The sequence below is a fragment of the Leucoraja erinacea genome, chromosome 1 (genome assembly GCF_028641065.1).
Source record: "Leucoraja erinacea ecotype New England chromosome 1, Leri_hhj_1, whole genome shotgun sequence".
NCBI classification, from domain to species: Eukaryota; Metazoa; Chordata; class Chondrichthyes; order Rajiformes; family Rajidae; genus Leucoraja; species Leucoraja erinaceus.
Genome location: NC_073377.1, coordinates 115,219,439 through 115,242,098, shown reverse-complemented (window position 1 = coordinate 115,242,098; position 22,660 = coordinate 115,219,439). Strand labels below are relative to the sequence as shown.

The 22,660-nt window shown below is 44.0% G+C and overlaps 2 protein-coding genes across 2 annotated transcripts in view; both read right to left on the bottom strand.

The window, feature by feature from the left end:
* Positions 1-22,300, bottom strand: part of LOC129700920 (probable E3 ubiquitin-protein ligase HERC4) — a 70,261-nt gene extending 47,961 nt beyond the window's left edge. The window contains exons 1-7 of the mRNA XM_055641738.1: positions 21,774-22,300; positions 16,245-16,404; positions 14,190-14,263; positions 13,868-14,089; positions 9,513-9,604; positions 7,959-8,050; positions 3,300-3,406 (exon numbers count right to left, since the gene is read on the bottom strand). Coding sequence (XP_055497713.1) covers positions 3,300-3,406; positions 7,959-8,050; positions 9,513-9,604; positions 13,868-14,089; positions 14,190-14,263; positions 16,245-16,404; positions 21,774-22,002 — 976 coding nt within the window. The 5' untranslated portion in view covers positions 22,003-22,300. The remainder of the gene's footprint in view (positions 1-3,299; positions 3,407-7,958; positions 8,051-9,512; positions 9,605-13,867; positions 14,090-14,189; positions 14,264-16,244; positions 16,405-21,773) is intronic.
* The window catches only part of LOC129700896 (probable E3 ubiquitin-protein ligase HERC3), a 275,970-nt gene that overhangs the window by 124,349 nt on the left and 128,961 nt on the right, over positions 1-22,660 (bottom strand). The window lies entirely within an intron of this gene.

The following is a 22,660-nucleotide window of genomic DNA, read 5'->3' as shown; positions in this document are numbered from 1 at the left end:
TCTTTCTGCACTCACGTGCCCATTAACAACCCCGATTAGAGTCAGAAAGTCACATTCCTACAGCACGGAAACAGGCCCTTCAACCCATCTCAACCATGCTCACCAAGATGCCCCATCAAAGCTAGTCCAATTTGCCTGCATTTGGCCCCAATCCTTCCAAACTTTTCCTATCTGTCCAAGTGCCTTTTCTCCGTCCATTCATCAGCACTGGGTTTAATAAACAGTGCCTAGTTGACCAACAACCATCCAGCATGTCCTCGGGATGTGGAAGATGCCAGGACAGCTAGAAGCCACCCCATGCACTCACAGAGGTCAGGATAAAACTTGTGGTGTTATCCTCTCTATCACTGTGCCATCACTAGTAAACTAATTAATCTAGAAATACACCAAGAGTTTCAACTGGAAAAAGAATGAATTGCCTTTGGATAGCACCTTATAAATCCCCTCTGTTGTAAAAAACCAATGCAGCCAACTGTTAACTCTACTTGAAAGTCATGCACTCTAAAATCAGGAAGTCATGTTGTAATTCCATAAAGTTTTGGTTAGGCTGTATTTGAGTATTACATGCATTTCTGGTCACCCCATTACTGGCAAGATGCGGAGGCTTCGGAAAGGCAGCATGGTGGTTTACCAGAATGATATCTGTATTGTTCACCAGGTTAATTCCCAGACTGGCGGGACTGATATTTCATGAAAGAATGGGTTGACTAGGCTTGTATTCACTGGAATTTAGAAGGATGAGAGGATATCTTATAGAAATATAAAACATTTAAAAAGATTGGACAGGCTCAATACAGGAAAAATGTTCCCCATGTTGGGGGAGTCCAGAACCAGGGGTCACAGTTTAAGAATAAGGGGCAGGCCATTTAGGACGGAGATGAGGAAAAACCTTTCCACCCAGAGAGTTGTGAATCTGTGGAATTCTCTGCCACTGACGACAGTGGAGGCCAATTCACTGGATGTTTTCAAGAGAGAGTTAGATTTAGCTCTTAGGGCTCAAGGAATCAAGGGATACGAGGAAAAAGCAGGAACGGGGTCTTGATTTTAGATGATTAGCCATGACCATCGAAGGGCCGAATGGTCTACTCCAGCACCTATTTTCCTTGTTTCTATGAGGGAGTATTAGCTACAGGATGAGGTTGGAAAGAAATGACTGTTTTCTCTGCAGCACGGGAGGTTGTGGAGAGACTTAATGGAAGTATATAAAACTATGAGAGGCATAGATACGGTAGACAGTCAGAACTTATTTCTCAGGATGGAAATATCAAATACTAGAGGGCTTAACTTTAAAGTTAGAGGAGCTAAAATTTCAAGGCGATACGCGGAGCAAGTTGCTTTCACAGAGGATGGCGAGCGTGGAATGCACTGCTGCGGGTAGAGGTGGAGGCAGATATGATAGTGGCATTTAAGAGACTTTTGGTCAGGCACTTGGATGTGCAGGATATGGATTATGTGTAAGCAGATTATAGTTGGTCTAGTCGCCATGTTCAGGTCGGAGGACCTATACTGTTCGATCTTCACTGTTCTTCGTGCTATACTAGTGCCTGCATGTTTTCACCACTAGCTGGAGCTGCCTTAGCTCCCGGAGACAGATATCCTTACATATCCCTCTTCTGGGGCTCTGGTGGATCCGGGGAATTTCAAAAATATGTAATCCAAATGACTGGATCTATGGGTAACTGGCCAATGATGAATGATTGTCGGTGTGTAAAAATAATGCAGGCCAAAAGGAGAAAATCAAAAGAAAAAATGAAAATCAGATGGTACCATATTGGACTGACATATTCAAGACGTTGGAGACACAAGAGGTTGCAGATATCGGTAGCTTGGCCAAAATGACAAAAAGCTGCAGAAACTCAGCAAGTCAGGCGGCATCCTCAAAGGAAAATGTACAGACAACATTTCTGGTCGGGATTCTTCTTCATACTAATGGAGTAGAGGGGAGATGGATCATGAGGTCATAAGGAATAATTGAAAGTAGCAGAATTAGGTCATTCGGCCCATCAAGTCTATTCCACCATTCAATCATGGCTGATCTATCTCTTCCTCCTAACTCCATTCTCCTGCCTTCTCCCCATAACCCTTGACACACGTACTAATCAAGAATGTATCGATCTCTGCCTTCAAAATATCCATTAACGGCCTCCACACCCTTCTGTGGCAAAGAATTCCATAGATTCACCACACAGACAAAATCAATTCCCCCTCATCTCCTTCCTAAAGGAATGTCCTTTAATTCTGAGGTTAAGTCCTCTAATCCTAGACTCTCCCACTGGTGGAAACACCCTCTCCACATACAGTCTGTCAAAGCCCTCCACATCCACTCTATCCAAGCCTATCAGATGATAGAAAGAGGTGAGGTGAAGTGGTAGGGCAAGAGATGTCAAGTGACAGGTGGATGGATCCAGGTTGATTGGGAGACGGGTCTGATGGGGGAGAGAAGGGTGGAGACAGTAACCAAGGCTGGAAGTGATGTGGAGAAGACAAAAGGATTCAAAGTCTCCTGCTAACGTCGTCATTCCACCAACAAATGTATGAAAGTTGAGAAGGAACCAAGGAAATAACGTTTCTATAATCGCCAGTTAGACGAAGAGCGAAATTGAATATAAGAGCAGGGAGGTTGAGTATAAGAGCCGGGGGGTTCTACTGCAGTTGTACAGGGTCTTGGTGAGACTACACCTGGAGTATTGCGTACAGTTTTGGTTTCATAATCTGAGGAAGGACATTCTTGCCATAGAGAAGGTTCACCAGACTGATTCCTGGGATGTCAGGACTTTCATATGAAGAAAGACTGGATAGACTCGGCTTATATTCGCTAGAATTTGGAAGATTGAGGGGGGATCTTTTAGGAACTTACAAAATTCTTAAGGGGTTGGACAGACTAGATGCAGGAAGATTATTCCCGATGTTGGGGAAGTCCAGAACAAGGGGTCACAGTTTAAAGATAAGGGAGAAGTCTTTTAGGACCGAGATGAGAAAAACATTTTATACACAGAGAGGGGTGAATCTGCCACAGAAGGTAGTTGAGGCCAGTTCATTGGCTATATTTAAAAGGGAGTTAGATGTGGCCCTTGTGGCTAAACGGATCAGGGGGTATGGAGAGAAGGCAGGTACAGGATAAGGAGTTGGATGATCAGCCATGATCATATTGAATGGCGGTGCAGGCTCGAAGGGCCGAATGGCCCTACTCCTGCACCTATTTTCTATGTTTCTATGACCTCATCTCACCAAATGTGTTAAAATATTACAGGATTAAAACTAAATATAAAGTCAGGAGTGAGTTCCTGTAGTATGATTACCTTGATAAATTTGGTCTCTTGATGAACCTTTCTTCGTTTTATCTCGGTTTGCAGAGCCAAAGGAAACCACAAGATCAGAGGAGGGGATGTAGGCGAGTGTGTGGAAGCTAAACAACACAAGTTAACAAATAAGATCACTGTGTGTGTGTGTGTGTGTGTACGTGTGTGTGTGCGGGTGTGCGTGTGTCTTCTACCTTGGATTTAGATGGTACATTTCAATGTCCAGAACATTATCTCATGCTCTCCAAAATCTATTAAATTGGTTACTGAATAACCATATGTCACAATAATTTATACAGGTCCACTACTGATTTTCCAGAACCCTTGGCTCCAAGGATTTGCTGGATTATCCGTTTTGCCGAAGTCACAAAGGTCACGGCCTCCAAGAGGAATTGAACGGTAAAAGGACAGTCCACCTAGGCAGTCGGGTGGCCAAGATACCGGCCCACAAAGTTGGCCTCGGAAGTAGGTTATAGGAACGGATCTGCCGGCTCTGGCTGGGCCAGAGTTCCAGAGCACGGGTCGCAGGGGGAAAATATATCCTGCTGATCAGCCGGGGAAGTACCGCTGCGATCAAGATTGGCCGACCCTCATTTTTAGGGGGGTTTTGCGAGGGGGGATTCAAGTGCGCTCTTTGGATTTTATCCGGATCAAAGGAAGTTTGCTGGAAAATCGGTGGTGGACATGCATGTCACTGATTTGTACTTAAAGATGCATAAAACATGAAGCTGTCATTTGCAATGGTTCCCTTAAAAATTCCAGAACTAATCATAACAGTTAAAAGAACAACAACATTCAAGCATCAACACATAGTTGCATGAGTATTGGCTGCTGGTTTTACTGACATTCTGAAATCTATTTTTTTTAATTTGATTGTTCACAGGATGTAGACAATGCCAGCAATTATTGGTATCCTGAATAGCCCTGAACTGACAGCAGTTCATGTCAATCCAGGTTCGTGGGCGTGGATTCACATATAAGTGGCATTGAGGAGACTTTTACATACGTACATGAATAAGACAGACCAAGATGGCAAATTTCCTTCTATGACGATTATTATCAAAGCAGATGGGGTCTTAACAATCTAAAAATTTCCCATTTGCCATTACCAAGACTAGCCATATTTATTAAAATTCCAGATCCATTTGAATTCACCAGCAACAGCACGGTTGCACAGCGGTAGAGTTGCTGCCTTACAGCGCTTGCAGCGGCAGAGACCTGGATTCAATCCTGACTATGTCCCGTGACCTGCGTGGGTTTTCTCCGAGATCTTCGGTTTCCTCCCACACTCCAAAGACGTACATGTATGTAGGTAAATTGGCCTGGCAAATGTAAAAGTTGTCCCTAGTGTGTGTAGGATACTGCGGGGATCGCTGGTCGGCTGTATCTCTAAACTAAGCTAAACGACCATAATGGAATACAAAGTTGGCATTTGTCTCAACAGCCCCAAGGATGTTATTAAGCTGAAATGGATGCAGAAAAGATGCACCAGATTATTACTGGAATTTGATAGGTTCAGTTATAAGGGCGAGTTACGGGAGAGTATTCTGAGGGATAAGAAATATATGCATTTAGATAGGCAGGGACTGGTTAGGGATAGTCACCATGGTTTTGTACATGGGAGATCATCTCTTACCAATCTGATTCAAATTTTCTCTATTTTTTTAATTTGATTGTTCACAGGATGTAGACAATGCCAGCAATTATTGGTATCCTGAATAGCCCTGAACTGACAGCAGTTCATGTCAATCCAGGTTCGTGGGCGTTGGATTCACATATAAGTGGCATTGAGGAGACTTTTACATACGTACATGAATAAGACAGACCAAGATGGCAAATTTCCTTCTATGACGATTTATCAAAGCAGATGGGGTCTTAAACAATCTAAAAATTTCCCATTTGCCATTACCAACGACTAGCCATATTTTATTAAAATTCCAGATCCATTTGAATTCACCAGCAACAGCACGGTTGCACAGCGGTAGAGTTGCTGCCTTACAGCGCTTGCAGCGGCAGAGACCTGGATTCAATCCTGACTATGTCCCGTGACCTGCGTGGGTTTTCTCCGAGATCTTCGGTTTCCTCCCACACTCCAAAGACGTACATGTATGTAGGTAAATTGGCCTGGCAAATGTAAAAGTTGTCCCTAGTGTGTGTAGGATACTGCGGGGATCGCTGGTCGGCTGTATCTCTAAACTAAGCTAAACGACCATAATGGAATACAAAGTTGGCATTTGTCTCAACAGCCCCAAGGATGTTATTAAGCTGAAATGGATGCAGAAAAGATGCACCAGATTATTACTGGAATTTGATAGGTTCAGTTATAAGGGCGAGTTACGGGAGAGTATTCTGAGGGATAAGAAATATATGCATTTAGATAGGCAGGGACTGGTTAGGGATAGTCACCATGGTTTTGTACATGGGAGATCATCTCTTACCAATCTGATTCAAATTTTCGAGTAACCAAAAAAGATTGATGAGAGCAAAGCCATAGACATTGTCCATATGGACGTCAGCAAGCCATTTGTTCTGGAATGTTAAATTGCGTGGGATCCAGGGAGAGTTAAGCCCCTGTCCCACATAGGAGACCTAAACAGCAACCTGTGGTGATCTTGCCCACCACCCAAGGTTTCCATGAGGTCACCGGAGCTTTTGGTCACTCTCCCTAATGGTCGAAAGTGGTTTCCGCGTGGTCGAGGCTTCATCTAGGTTGCTGCTATTTTTTCATCATGATTAAAACAGGCCTCGAATAGTTTTTGATTCGCAGATCTAGCCGGATTTTGTTCATAGTCGAGGAAGGTTTCAACATATGCGTGGGAGGTAGTAGGAGGTTGCAGGTCACCCTGACCGTGATTTTTTTTGGGTGGCGGGCAAGGTCACTAGAGGTTGCTGTTTAGGTCTCCCAAATGGGACAGGGACTTAAGCCACCTGGATAGAGAATTGGCCATGGAAGGAGGCAGAGGGTGATGATGGAAGGTTGTTTTCCAGACTGGAGGCCTGTGATTAGTGGTGTGCCTCAGGGTTCGGTGCTGAGCCCATTGCAGTTTGTAGTTTATATCAAAGATTTGGATGAAAATGTACAAATGTACATGAACATGATTAGTAAGTTTGTAGATGACACTAACGTGGGTGGTATTGTAGGCAGAGTTATCAAAAATTACTGAAGAATCTTGATCTGCTGGGCAAGTGGACAGAGGAATAGTTAATGGAGTTTAATGCAGATAAGTGCAGGGCAGGACCTTCACAGTCAATGTCAGGGCCATTGGGAGTAAGTGCTGCAGAGCAGAGGGATCTAAGAATGAAGGTACATAGTGTCCTGAAGATGGCACAATAGGTAGATCAAGAAGGCTTTTGATACATTGTCCTTCTTTAGTCAGGGTACTGAGTAGAGAAATTGGAATGTGTAAGAAAGAACTGCAGATGCTGGTTTAAATGGAAAGTAGATGCAAAATACTGGGGTAACTCAGTGGGTGAGGCAACATCTCTGGGTAGAAGGAATGGGCAAATGATGTCAGGGGAGGGGGCAGAACAAAGATAGAATGTAGGCGGAGACAGGAAGACTAGTGAGGGAACTGGGAAGGGGAAGGGGTTGGAGAGAGAAAGCAAGGGGTATTTGAAGGTAGAGCAGTCAATGTTCTTACCGCTGGAGTGCAAACTACCCAAGCAAAATATGAGGTGTTGTTCCTCCAATTTGTGCTGGGCCCCACTCTGACAATGGATGAGGCCTAGGACAGAAAGGTCAGATTGGGAATGGGAGGGGGAGTTGAAGTGCTGGGCACCGGGAGATGGAATATTATGCTTCAGTTGTACAAGACTCTGGTGAAGTCAGATTTGGAGTTTTGTGTTCAGTTTTCATCACTTTGCTCAAGGAAGGGTGTTGTTAAGCTGGAAAGAGCACACACAGATTTATGAGGATGTTGCTATGACTTAAGGGCCTGAGCTATAGGGGTCAGACAGGCTAGGACTTTGTTCCCTGGAGCACAAGAGGCTAAGGGGTGATCTTATAGAAGTGTCAAAGATCATGAGGGGGATAGATAGCATGATCGCACAATCTTTTACTTAGAGTAGGGGAATCAAGAACCAGAGGACATATGTTTAAGGCGAGACGGAAATTATTTAATTGGAACATGAGGGGCAACTTATGCACACAGATGGTGTTGGGTATAGGGAACAAGCTGCCAGAGGAGGTAGTTGAGGCAGGGTACTATAACAACATTTCAAATACATTTGGACAGGTGATCGGACAGAAAAGGTTTAGAGGGATACACGGGCAAAACATGGGCAGGTGGGACTGGCATAGATGGGGCAATTTGTTTGGCATAGGCACATTGGTCTGAATGGCCAGTTTCTATGCTGTATGACTCTAGTACAGCATAGAAACAAGCCCTTTGGTCCACAATGCCCGTGCCGAACATAATGCCAAGTTAAACTAATCTCCTCTGTCTGCACGTGATCCGTACAATTCCATTTCCTATATTCCATGGTCAATAACTAATTATCTCTTCTCGATCTCCAACGACTAAAAGTAAATTTTCCCCTCCATTGGTGAGTTGCATACTGTGTTGATGAGGTGTGTGACTCATCAGAATGGGCTGGAATCAATGGTAGCTTTGAAGAAATGGACAGGCTGGCCGCATGTCAAACGCTGATGCCACTCACCTTCCACAAGCTATCTGGGAAACCTTGCCCTTGACTTGCTTCACCTTTTGAAAGGTCTCATTCCCATCTCCACATGTGAATACATCTCCATCCTGTAATGGGGAGGGTTGGGGGATGCACAATAATAATATTAAAGCAGCCATCAAGGGAAGTGAAATCTGCACACAAAATCACTGCGTCACTAAATCATACAGTACACAGGCCCTTATTGGCCCAGTCTGAAGAAGGGTTTCGGCCCGAAACGTTGCCTATTTCCTTCGCTCCATAGATGCTGCTGCACCCGCTGAGTTTCTCCAGCTTTTTTGTGTAACCTTCGATTCTCCAGCATATGCAGTTCCCTCTTAAACCCTTATTGGCCCAACTTGAATGAAAGAAAGAATGAATGAATGGATAAATGAACAAATGGTACTTCATTGTCACATGTGTTTAGATACAGTGAATTTCAGTTTTACATACAATGCACAAGTGTGCAAAGCGTTACCAAGTAGAAGGTGCAACAAAGTTACACCAGTATTCATTATAGTCCCGATGGTCCCTCTATGTTTTCTCGACCCCCTCCCATGTTGGGTCTCCCTTTATTCTATCGGCACCCCCTCCCCCGCAAGGCCCTTTTTTAAATTCATTCAGCCGGGTCCCTCTTTGTTCTCGGCGGCGCGTCCCCGAGCGATATTTGTCTTTCCCGCGGCCCAGTCCTCACCTGACCACCGTGACTCACGCAGCCCATCCTCCACCGCCCACCACCGGGACTCACGTACCCACATTATGGTTATCATAACAGATAGGAGTTATTAACTGCTGGAATACAGTCCCAGCCTGTTCAACCTCTCCCTATAGTTCGGACCCTCGAGTCCTGGCAACATCTTTGTAAATCTTCCCTGCACTCTTTCCAGCTTAACAACATCTGGATTATCTCCTGGACCTTTTTTCTTTATGAATTTTATTTTCTTTATGAATTTTTTTGCAAATTCCTTCCTTAAAATGTGGTGGATAGAATCTAAATAAGTCACGTGGTGGGGACAGTTGTGAAAGGTTACTGCGGGCAGGGGCAAGTTATGGAGTTGATGTTACAATCACATCAATAAAGATTTTATTAAACAGTGGATGCAGAAGGAACTGCAGATGCTGCAATCATGAATCAAAACTAGAGTGCTGGAGGAGCTCAGTGGGTCAAACAGCATCAGTGTAGGGCAATGGGCAGGCAACGTTACAGGTCGGGACCCTTCTTCAGATCTTAAACGGTAGAGCAAGTTAAATAGCCGAGTGGTCAGAGGTCTACTCCTGCTGCTCTTGTTACACAAGAACAAGGAGGGACCCAGTGGGGTAGTTGTGCACCGAGATCAACGAGGGATCATCTGGACTATAATGAATACTATTGTATCTTTGTCTGCACCCTATACATGGCAACTCTTTGCATACTTTGTATATTATACGCAAAACAAAGAATTTCACTGTACCTCGGTATATGTGACAATGAAGTATCATTGAAACTCACTTCTAAACTCTCTGATTAGTCAGCGGCTATAGAGTGGATCACAATATTAACCAAAAGCATACCTTAGTTAAAACAACAGTATGTTTGTTGCCACAGGAGATATAGTTCACATTGAGCTTCTTCAGTTGTTGCACAAGACATGGGTCGTGACATTCTGTTGAAAAAAAAACAACCTGCATCAGCAAAAGGAGATATAGTTTAGTTTATTTTATTGTCACGTGTACCTACATACAGTGAAAAGCTTTTGTTGCGTGTCAACCAGTCAGCAGAAAGACTTTTCATGATAAAGGGAATAACAGGAATTCTGCTGAGTGTAAGATAATGCCAGTAAAGATAGTCTGAGGGTCTCCAATGAGGCAGATAGTAGCTTCGGACTGTCCTCTGGTTGTTGGTAGAATGGTTCATTTGCCTGATAACAGTTGGGGAGTAATTGTCCCTGAATCTGGTGGTGTGCGTTTTCACACAACTATACCTCTTGCTTGATGGGAGAGGGAGTGAGGGAAAGGGAGTGGCTGGGTGCGAGTCATCCTTGATTATGCTGGTGGCCTGGCTGAGGCAGCATAATGTGTAAATGGAGTCAATGGAAGGAATACAAGGGACTACGGATGCAGGTTTACAAATAAAGACACAAAGTACTGGAGTAACTCAGCGGGTCATCAGCATTTCTGGAGATCATGGATAGTTGACGTTTAAGATCGGTCTCGACCCGAAATGTCACCTGACCATGTTCTCCGGAGATGCTGCCTGAACCATTAAGTTACTCCAGCACTTTGTGTCTTTTTCAGCACTGAAGAAGTTTTGAGACATCTAGATATGGGGGAAATTCTTATCAATGTGCTTCAATCTCAAGTGTCATTTCGCCCTGAAACAACAAGAAGAAAAGTGAACCGTAGAAAGACATTTTAAAGATTTAATTTACCAATTTGGATACAAATGCAATCAGCTCAGGCCGTTGTGTTTTTCTGGCATTCGGAAGATTATAGAGACAGAAATCTTATTTCTACCATCATACAAACATGAGCATTGGCAATATTATTTTAACTGGTACAAATGGGGATTATGCCATTCATCAGCTGTGAAGTGTATAAAATCTTACAAAATTGGATGTAAATACTGGCAACCAACAGAACAAGAATGAAGGAGGGATCAATTTGTCAGGGATTCCCCCTTGATGGAGTCAGAAACAGTGATGATAAATGTAGCAAGTGGACAGTGGATGAAGCAAACAATCGGGGGGGATCCAAGGATCTCATGGGTTTCTTGTGCCAGGCTGTTCAAGATGGGACCTGACTAGTGCTGGGACTGTGCCTCAGTCAAACTCCAAATAATCCTCAATCCAACTATTCAGAAATCCGAACCATTTCACAACTGATTCATCAGATAATGGAGCCAAGAGCAAAGAAAGTGCAGGAGTCTGTAAACCATGAGCTACAAGGATCACAAACAGCTTCTTCCCAACAACCGCCAGGCTCTTGAAAACTACAAAACACGTTTGTAGGTTAATTGAGCTCTGTAAATTGCCCCTCGTGTGTAGGGAAAAGATGAGAATGAGGTGGACGAGGAGATTGAAGTATTCTGTGGCCAAGATTGCGGCAGATACGGAAATAGGTGGAAATGCAGGTAGCGTAGAAAAAGCAGGGACTCTGCAGAAGGACTTGGGCAGGTTGGGAGAGTAAGCAGAAAAGTGGCAGATGGAATATAGAGTAGCAATGTGTGGAGTCATGCATTTTGGGAGAAGGAATAAAGGTGGAGACTATTTTCTAAATGGGAGGAGAATCCAGAAATCGGAGGTGCAAAGGGACTTGGGAGTGCTGGTGCAGGATTCCCAAAAAGTAAATCTGCAAGTTGAATCAGTAGTAAAGAAAGCAAACTCAATGCTAGCATTTATTTCAAGATGGTTTGCATACAAAAACAGGGATGTAATGCTGTCCGGGTTGCCGGACACAGAGGAGGAAGGCAACCTTCATCCCCAGGGCTGTCCAGCTTTTTAATGCTGATCACCGACTCATGAACATATGAAATGAAATAACCTTCTAAATGCACTTTTTTAATTGAAGCACTTAGGAAGCACTTTAAAACTATTGCTATGTGTTGAATGTTGATGTGTGATTGTGCAGTGTGTCTGTGAAATGCGTGTGCTGGTTGATTGTGCAGTATGCGTGCTGCTTATGATTGTGTCCCTTTTTAAAAAGCTACTGTAATGCGCCTTTTTAAATTGCCCCTCGGGGACGAATAAAGTGCTTTGAATTTGAATTTGAATTTGAGGCTCTTTCAGGTGCTGTTAAGGCCTCATTTGAAATATTGTGAGCAATTTTGGGCACCATATCTGAGGAAGGATGTGCTGGTTCTGGGGAGGGTCCAGAGGAGGTTTACAAAAATGATCCCAGGAATGAGTAGGTTAACCTATGATGAGCATTTGACAGCACTGGGCCTGTACTCGCTGGAGTTTAGAAGAATGAGGGGGGACCTCATTGAAACATACAGAATAGTGAAAGGCTTGGATAGAGTGGATGTGGAGAGGATGTTTCCACTAGTGGGAGGGTCTAAGACTAGAGGTCATAGCCTCAAAATTAAAGGACGTTCTTTTAGGAAGGAGATGAGGAGAAATCTATTTTGTCAGAGGTTGGTGAATCTGTGAAACTCTTTCCCACAAAAGGCTGTCAAGGCCAAATCAGTGGATATTTTTAAGGGAGAGATAGATAGATTTTTGATTAGTATGGGTGTCAGAGGTTATGGGGAAAAGACAGGAGAAAGGGGTTAGGAGGGAGAAAAAGATTGAATGGTGGAGTAGACTTGATGGGCTGAATGGCTTAATCCTACTACCACTTATGACCATTTAAGAAAGTGGGATAACATAAAACTAGTGTGAATGGGCGATTGATGGTCGGCATGAACTTGTTGGGCTGAAGGGCCTATTTCGATGCTGTATCTGTAAAACTAACTGAACAGTGAACTATGGGCTGTCTTTGCTTGCACTAAGGATCGTTGGGCCTTTTTGCACGTATTGGGGTTATTAATTTATGACCTAGTTTTTGTTTATTATGTTATCTATAAGTATTGTGTTTACAGGTTTGTTATGTTGCTGCAAGTAAGAGTGTAATTATTCCATTGTTGGTACATATGACAATTAAACACTCTTTATTCTTTTAGAATTTAATTATACTTTTTAAATATATAATTATTCCACTGTTAATACATAGAGTCATAGAGTGATACAGTGTGGAAACAGGCCCTTTGTCCCAACTTGCCAAAATGTTCCATCTACAATAGTCCCACCTGCCAGCATTTGGTTCATATGTCTCCAAACCTGTCCAATCCATGTACCTGTCTAATCGACCATCTAACTGCTTCTTAAATGTTGGGATAGGTCCTGCCTCAAATACCTCCTCTGGCATCTCATTCCATACACCCACCATCCTTTGGGTGAAAAAAGTTGCCCCTCAGATTCCTATTAAATATTTTCCTCTTCATCTTAAACCTATGTCCTCGATTCACCTACTCTGGGCAAGAGACAAATGTAGAAAATTGTGAGGTAATCCACTTTGGTGTGAAGAACAAGGAGGCAGATTATTACCTCAATGGTGTCAGATTAGGAAAAAGTGAAGAAAGCTAATGGACTTCATAACGAGAAGATTTGAGTACAGGAGTAAAGAGGGCCTGCAGTTGTACAGGGCCCTGGGAAGAAGGGTGTCGACCCGAAACGTCGCCTATTTCCTTCGCTTCATAGATGCTGCCTCACCCGCTGAGTTTCTCCAGCATTTTTGTCTACCTTCGATTTTCCAGCATCTCCAGTCCCTTCTTAAACACCACATCCGTAGTGTTGTGTCCAGTTTTGGTCTCCTCATTTGAGGACGGACATCCTTGCTATTGAGGCATTGCAGCGTAGGTTCACGAGGTTAATCCCCAGGATGGCGGGACATCATATGAGGAACAATTGGAAAGACTGGGCTCGTATTCACTGGAATTTAGAAGGATGAGAGGATATCTTATAGAAACTAGGTGCAGGAAAATTATTCCCAATGATGGGGGAGTACAGAACAAGGGGCCACAGTCTAAGAGTAAAGGGCAAGCCATTTAAAACTGAGATGAGCAAAAAACGTTTTCACCCCGAGAGTTGTGAATTTGTGGAATTCTCTGCCACAGAAGGCAGTGGAGGCCAATTAACTGGATGAATTTAAAAGAGTTAGATAGAGGTTTAGCGGCTAGCGAAATCAAGGGATATGGGAGAAGGCAGGCACGGTTTACTGATTGTGGATGATCAGCCATGATCACAATGAATGGCGGTGCAGGCTCGAAGGGCCACATTTTCTATTATTTCCACCTATTTTATATGTTTCTATCTACATTTGACAATTATACATATTTCACTCTCTCTTTACTGACATCTGTGGGTAAAGCCACTCCAATGTGTTCTTACCTGCTGTGTCTTTGAGCCCCAGCTGTCCACGGTCATTTCTCCCCCATGCGTAGACTGCACCCGATAAAGAGAGGGCAAAGCTGTGACTTTCTCCTGCAGTTATCTGGGCCACTGGGATCCCACGCAGACATCTCACACTCTGTGGACTGGGCTGCTTCTTCAAGCTTGTTTTAATTCCCAGCTGCCCGTAAATGTTCTGTCCCCAGGAATAGACTGTACAATCTAAAGTGATCGAACAAAGCTTTCATTTAGAAATTCCAATAACAGGCGCGATAAGGAACACTAGGTTAAATACTTGATTGTACAACGAGATTGACGTTACCTTGAGAAAGAGCCAGGGAGTGGGAATGGCCGCATCGAACCTGCACAATAGGACCATCAAGTTGCTTCACCTTCCTGCAGGTAAATGACAAATATTTTTCCAAATCTCCGATAAGGTGTGGTGCATGTGCATGATTGTGTCAATCACTTAAGGGTGATGGAAGAATTACTCGTCATTGTACACCTGAAGATCACCAAAGCTGAGGTTTGAGGGGACAAGATAAAGGGGGGTCCACGTGCACCTCCTCAAAAATCATCTCCTGCATCACGTGTTCCTGATGTGGCCTCATGCCCATCAGCGGGACCAAGTGTACACTCAGCAACTGTTTCGCTGAACACTTGCGTTCAGTCCGCCAAGGCCTACTGGCTCTATCAGCCGTTAACCATTTTAACTCCCCTTCCCATTCTCATCCTGATCTTTCTGGGCCTCCTCCATTGCCAGGTTGTGGTCACACCCTAACTAGAAGAACAGCACCTCAAATTCCACTAGCGTAGCTTGGAATCCAACGATGTGAACACTGGATTCTCCAATTTTAGTAATCGTCTAATAAACCCCCCGCCCCTCCCTTTTCTCCTCCACACCCACTTCTTTCTACCCACTACTCCCCGGTGTCCCACCTGGACTTGCACCTATTTCTCTCCTTTCTCCCTTCCAACAACACTCTCCACAATTTGCAAATCTTCAACCAGTCTATCTCACACCTTCTGCTTTAATCTCTGGCCTTTGTTCCAAACATCTGCTTATCGATTGACCGACTTCCATCCACCCCCCCCCCCCCCCCCCCCCCCCCCCCCCCCCCCCCGCCCCGCCTGCATCCATCTATTACCTGCCAGGTTTTGTCCTAACTCCCCACTCTCTCAGCTTCCTTTACCCCCACTATAATCAATCTGAAGAAGGCTTCCGACCTGAATCATCACCTATTTAGCACGCTGTTTAATTCTATTATGTAATTATACAAGTACTTAGAACATGGATTCCTAAACGTTTTCATCCCATTTACCGCTGGCAAATTTAATAGCACATAACAATGTTATTTCACTTATTTATGAACCACTAATGATGAACAGATACCGGTATACCAGAACCAAACTAAACACAGTCAGTCAATGAGAAAAAATATGTACAAATCCAGAATCAACAAATTTACGCCCTGGGTCGGCGAATATTACCCCAAGTTGGGAATCCTGGACATAGAATATCTAAAATGCTGTGGAAATAGGTCATTCCTGGATAAAAGATGGCATTTTTTTTTTTACTCATGTCAGTAAGTCTATTTCTCCATAATTTGGGAAATACACATCGAAAGTCACTTGATATGGTAAAATCGTATTGTAATGAATGACATCAAAACCTATTTTCAACAGGATGGAAATACAAAATACTCGAGGAACGAGCTTTAAGGTGAGAGGAGAGAAGTTTAAAGGAGATGTGCAGGGTAAGTTTTTTTTTTAAATAGGCCAGTGAGGGTGTGGTGGTTGAGGCAGATGTGGAGGTGGCATTTAAGAGTCTGTTAAGTAGGCACATGGACATGCAGGGCATGGAGGGGTATGGATTATGTGCTAGGTTGGTCCTGCAATTATGTTTGGCATAGAAGGGCCCATCCCTGTGCTGTTCAATGTTCTAAATGCTCATAAATCTGATAAGAACAATTATTAAAAGTGGAGCGCAATTAAACTAGTTCTGCTATTCACAGGGAATTGCGTGTATGTACACATACATACATATCTACGCTCGTCAGAGTCTTCATAGGTCCATAAGTTATAAGAGCAGCATTAGGCCATTCAATCATGGCTGATCTATCTTTCCCTCTCAACCACATTCTCTGGCCTTCTCCCCATAACACCTAACACCCGTACTAATCAGCTTTGAGTTTAATAATATTATGGCGAGGAGGTGTCTGTATGCCATATGCTCATAACCTGGTGACGGCGTGTATAATCTAGGAGATATTTAGTTGGGGTAATATGACAACACACATCAGGCATCTAGCCATCCAGTGTTTGGTTAGCAGTGAGCATGTGACATTCACGTTGCCTTTCGGACTAGACTCAATACCTTGGTTGAGAAGCAAATTCCTGGCACTCCCCTCTGCCCAGCTGGCCATCATTTCCAGCTCCCCAGGCAAAGACAGACCCATCTTCACAAAGAGCCAGTGTATGGCGCCATCCACAGGCCACCTGGACAACTGTCCGTGTATTTAGAGCCTCGACTTGCCCTGTAAAATAAACGTGCATGCATAATTCACAATGAAAATTACAGTGGCCATAGAACAAAGGCGACAGATAGCACAATGGGCTAAGAGTTCGGCTGGCGACCGGAAGGTAGCCGGTTCAAATCCCGCTTGGAGTGCATACTGTCGTTGTGTCCTTGGGCAAGACACTTCACCCACCTTTGCCTGTAATGGAATGTAATTACGGCGGCAGGCGCGGGCACACCGCGACGCCCTGTGTCTCCCTTTCAAGGGAGATGCTAAAAATGCATTTCGTTGTCTCTGTACTGTACACTGACAATGACAATAAATTGAATCATTTCATTTTCATTTCATTTCATTTCATTTCAAATAACCAAATAAATCAAACTAGCACTGTGAGGCTGTGCCACTGTTGTTGGTGTCTCCAGAGACTTAACTAATTCCATATTACTTGCTTCCATTGCCCCAACGATAGACCGATCCACTGAAAGAGGAGGCCTAAGAGATTGAAGGTCTCGACCCAAAATGTCATCCATTCCTTCTATCCAGAGATGCTGCCTGTCCCGCTGAGTTACTCCAGCATTTTGTGTCTATCTTAGGCACAAGAGACTGTTATGCTGGGATGTGGATCAACAAGCAATCTGAAATCAGTCCTAATTCCACCCGAAATGTCGACAAATCCTTTCCACCCACTGATGCTGCTCGACTTACTCAGTTCCTCAAGCAGATTGTCAATCCACTAAAAGAGTTGATTTATTTTGTGTTAATTTCAATTATAAACTTTATTCAGAATAAAAAATATATACTTATTGGTATGTTGCTTATTGGTTACAATCTGAGGAGTATGATGATGCTACAGAGTGATGAAGAAGAAAAACCTTCACGAGTCTTCCCGTGCTTACCTGCTGTTATGATGAGGGTATGCCAATGTTCCAGTTAGCAACTAATCTTCTCCATAAAAACTTGGTCTAATGCTAGAAATTGTGATTTATTTACCTATCTGTTACGGGCTTACAGCATATAATACAATAATATTAAAGTTCTGATCTTGACAATATCACATTTTTGAATTTTCAAGGCAGTCTGGGTGTTTATTACTATTTCCGTCACAACGGTCAATCTTGTATTTGACTACAATTAGGTAATTAACTAATTATATGCTTTAATTACAGGTCATCAAAGTTTTATATTTGTTTCAGAATGCTTCAATCTACAACAACTGAAAATGTCATTCAGTTCTATTAATTTTTAAGAAAGTTATGGGCTTTTGACTGTCCTCGATCACAGCTTTTGTGTTAAGTCAATGCAATAGGGAACAAGATGCTAATTTCCGAGTATGAAAATGGCCATAACTTTTTTAATACTGAAGATTTGAAAGTGAATTAGGTGTCAAATTAAACTTCTTTTTATGTTTCATCTGATGGGATAAATTGCAGACTTGATTTTTAAAATCTCAAAAATGTTGTAACATTGCTATAACATATATCTCGGTACAGTGAAATGTTTTGCATACAACTCGATAAAATCATACAGCAGTATTACTGTGTGCTATAGTATTAATATATCTTTTTTTTAAATTGTATTTTTTCTAAATACACAGGTGTCACCACGTTCTGGCACCAACAAAGTTACAAGAGTTCACTGAACAGTCCCATCTACTGCCCGCCGCCGTCCATGGCAGCAGCTCCCTCCCGGCGGGTCCTGCCTTCGTTCTCGGCAGCCCCTTCACACTGGATCTACCCATCATTCTCGACATCTCCCCCGCCAAGTAACACCCGATGGCCCTGCTCCCTCCTCGCTATCGGTGGTGTACATAGGGCCCATTTATGCTCTCGACGGTCCGTGGCTCTCTGCGGTTAATCGCGGGTCGACCCCTCAACGCTGGTGCCTCAGGGCCGAGTTCAGAGTCCATGGGGGGCGAGATGGGCCTGCCGGGCGGGTCCTCCATCCTTGGTGAGCGAGTCCTGGGTTCACAGCGGGCAAGGGCTTGATGCCTGCTGGAGGGTTTGGCCCTGCTCGCTGGGATACCACTGGCGCACAGGTTGGTCCTCCCATAAGCTAGTAATGTAGTCCTGATCTTACAACCTACTTGATTGTGGACATTGGACTTTTTCCTTTGGAACTGTAATGCTACGATGCTGAAGACTATATTCTGCACTCTTACTACTTTCTCTTCATTCTTCGTGTTGTGTTTGGCTTGATTGCATTCACGTGTAATTATCTGATTTGTTTGGATAGTACGCAAAATAAAACCTTTCGTTGTATCTCGGTAAATAGGGCAATAATAACCAAATACCAAAATTAAATAATATTTGTGAGGCTGCTGTTGGCAGTAAGACCCTTCTGTTGAAGAGTACATAATATGAATCAAAGTCAAAGCACATGGTTCAGTTTCCAGTGCAATGGATTGAAGTCTGGTGTGAAAGGATCAACACTACCTGAATGGAAGGTTTTGCTATCAAGGAGAAGGCATAACTGAGAACATGCAGTTCAACACTGGGATCAGCTCAAACTAACAAGTAGCTGAATGCAAGTAGTTTAGTTTAAAGATACAGTATAGAAACAGGCCCTTCTGCCCACCAAATCCATGTTGACCATTGATTACCCTTTCACACAAGTTGCATGTTATTCCACTTTCTCATCCACTCCCCAGACACTCGGTAACATTTATAGATGCCAATTAACCTAGATCCCACACATCTTTGGGATGAGGGTGGAAACCGCAACACCCAGAGGAAACCACAGGGAGAAACATTTAAACTCCACACAGTACATTAGGTGCCTGCTGTTGGCATAAGACCCTCTGTGAACAATCTGAATCAAACCCACACACAGCAATGTTGAGTTGGTTAGGATCAATAGAAACCTGAATGGAAACCTAGGGCCAACTGAGAACATGCAGTTCAACTGGATCAGCTCAAACTAGGAGTAGCTGAATGCAAGGTTTAGTCCATTTGCCCACCAATCCATGTTGACCATTGATTACCCTTTCACACAAGTTGCATGTTATTCCACTTTCTCATCCACTCCCCAGACACTCGGTAACATTTATAGATGCCAATTAACCTAGATCCCACACATCTTTGGGATGAGGGTGGAAACCGCAACACCCAGAGGAAACACACACTGTTACAGGGAGAACATTTAAACTCCACACAGACAGCACTAGAGGTGAGGATCAAACCTGGGTCTCTGGCGCTGTGAGGCAGCAGCTCTACCGCTGCACCACTGTGCCGTCCTGTTGAGTTGAGTGAGCACAAAAATGTGTGGGAATACAGGGCCAAACATAAAAGTGTTGGAGGAAGTCGGTGGTCCATTTCCCACCACAGATGCTGCCGAACCCACTGAGTTCCTCCAGTACTTTGTTTTTCTCAAGAAATAATTAGATACCTCAATTGACGCAGTCTTGAAAAAACTGCCAATATAATCAGACTGATCCCACCCTGCTCTTTTCTTCTCGCTGCTCCAGTTGGACAGAGGGTACAGAAGCTTGAAAGCACACACCATCAGACCCAGGAGCAGCTTTTTTCCCCACTGTTATCAGGCTTCTGAAAGGTCCTTCCATAAACTAGGGTACTGTCCGATTCACCTCTTCCCCCTTGTTAGCAATGGGCTTTGTCTATGGAACTGATGTGTTACTATGCGAAGAACTATGTTCTGCACTCTGAATATTACTCTACCTATTTTACTTATGTTTGCCTTGATTGTATTTGTTTATAGTATTATCTGATTGAATAATATTTAAAATTTCACTGTACTTCGGTACACTTGGCAATAATAAATCTAAATGGAAATAAGGCAATAAAATCTGGACACACAAGAGGCTGCAGATGGTGGAAATAAAATGCTCAGTTTACTAAAGAAACTCAGCGGATCAGGCAGCATCTGTGGAGGGAAATGGACAGACGACTTTCCGTTAACTTACCTTTCTTCAGACAGGTACTTATTTGTATTAGCCAGCATCTGCAGTTATTTGTTTCTATCTCTGTTACTGAACGTGTTCTTTAAAAAACTCAAAGCGCTGGAGTAACAGAGGGGGTCAGGCAGAATCTCTGGAGAACACGGATAGGTAACATTTGGGGTCGGGGCCCTTCTTCAAACCGAAGGGTCTCGACCCGAATTGTCTCCAGTGCTGCTGCTAGTGCTGCTGCTGCTGCTGCTGCTGCTACTGCTGCCTGACCGCTGAGTTACTCCAGCGCTTTGTATATTTTTTGGTAAAACAGCAGCTGTAGTTCCTTGTATTCTCCAAGGACTGATACACGCTGGAAATCGAAACTGTTCTACAAATAAACAACCTGCTGGAGAGCAAAAACGGGAAACGAAACTGTGTTTTTCCACTGCGACGTTCGGGTTGGACAGAGAGGAAAGGGGCGGTCTGTGTGGTTAAAGTGAGCGAACCGTATTTAATCATCAATATGCAGTACTTTATCTTGCATTAAATTGTCATGGATTTCTACATGGAGCTTGGAAAGATGTTGAATATATTTACATATATAATTATATATCATTGGAATATATTCAACAGTGTTTATATATATATATTAAATTGCAAGTGGAATTCTGTAATAAAAACAAAAAACGCTGTTAAAACAACCCGAGACAGCATCTGTAGATGAAGAACAGAAAATCTAATATACGAGTCTCCTCTGAAGTGGGGGAAAGGAGAGTAAAACAGCAAAGACACAGCGACTGCATTTGCTGGAATCTTGAGCAAAGAGCAAAGTGCGTTTGAACCGCGACTTTTTGGTTGATCGGTTGATTTCGCATGGAAGAACCACCGAGTGGACTTCCCTAGTGGAAACCCCGTTCACACTATAGTTCCATGTTATTCCACCTTCGCATCCACTCCCTACACACTGGGGACAGTTTACAGAGACAATTCACCTACAAACTCTCCGTCTGAAGAAGGGTCCCGACCTGAAAGCTACGTGGGTTTAACTGAGAAAAAGTATCTTGGTCCAGACAGAATGAGGTCCAAGACTGGAGACACAAGGAACTGCAGATGCTGGAATCTTGATCAAAACACAAAAAAGTGCTGGAGGAACTCAGCGGGCCAGGCAGCAGCTGTGGAGGGAGATGGACACGGACAACGTTTCACGTCTGGACCCTTCTTCAGACTTGAGATGTTAGTAAGCTCCCCCACCTGTATCCACCTGTCGCCGCCAGACTTTGTCTCACCGCCCCTTCCCTCTTGCAGCCTTCTCTCCCCCACGACAATAAGCCTGACCCGAAACATCCTCCACAGATGCTGCCTGACCCACCGAGTCAGTCCAGCGGCTTTGGAGAGTTCAATCTGAGCATCTGTTTGATCTGAAATCATTGAAACTCCACGAAGATGCCAGATCTCTCGCCTCGCTCTGCCACTGTGAATGAGGATCAGTGGCAATGCTTACCCAAGGCACACTTGCCCGCTTTCCTCCCGAGCTGCCGGCTATCGTCCTCTCCGCAAGTGTACACCGTGCCGTCGGTGTGAAGCAACACGCAGTGTCCGTCCCCGCACGAAACCTCCTTCACTGGTCGGTCCCGTAGACATTCCAGCTCGGTGGGTTCAGAGATGTCTCGCTTATCCCCGCTGCCCAGCAGCGCTTCCCGAACAGACGCTCCCTCGCCCCAGCACAGCATCCTCGCCTCTAGTACCTGCTCACTCTCACTCCGTCTCTGGGAAACGCACCAGTGTCATGACCAGAAGTATCGGATCTTGCCCCTCCCATCGCCCCACCTCTCCGCCTTGCTAGTACCTCCCTCCGTGCCCACTGTCACCAATCATCCACTACCCGTCTGCTAATTCCACCCATCCCTCTCCCAGCTCCTTCTGCCCATCAACTCTCTCACTCCTTTTAAAAAATAAACTCGTCCTGCAAGTCTCCTTTAAATATCCTCCCTCTCAGCTGAAGTATTTGACATTTCCACTCTGGGAAAAGGACTCAGACAACCTACTCTATCTTTTACTAATAGTTTAGAGAAACTGCATGGGAAGAGATACTGCATGACCAACAATCACCCCGTACACTAGTTCTATCCGACACAGTAGGGACAATTTACAGAACCCAATTAACCTACAAACCTGCACGTCTTTGGGTTGTGGGTGAAAGGTGTCAACCACCACGGGGTCACGGGGAGAACGTGCAAACTATGTACAGACAACACCCGTAGTCAGGACCGAACCCGTGTCTCTGGCGCTGTTAAGCAGCAACAGTTTGTCCAGCCTCTTCTTACACTCTAATTCAGGTGATCCTCTTTTAGTTTAGTTTAGTCTAGAGATGCAGTGTGGAAACAGGCC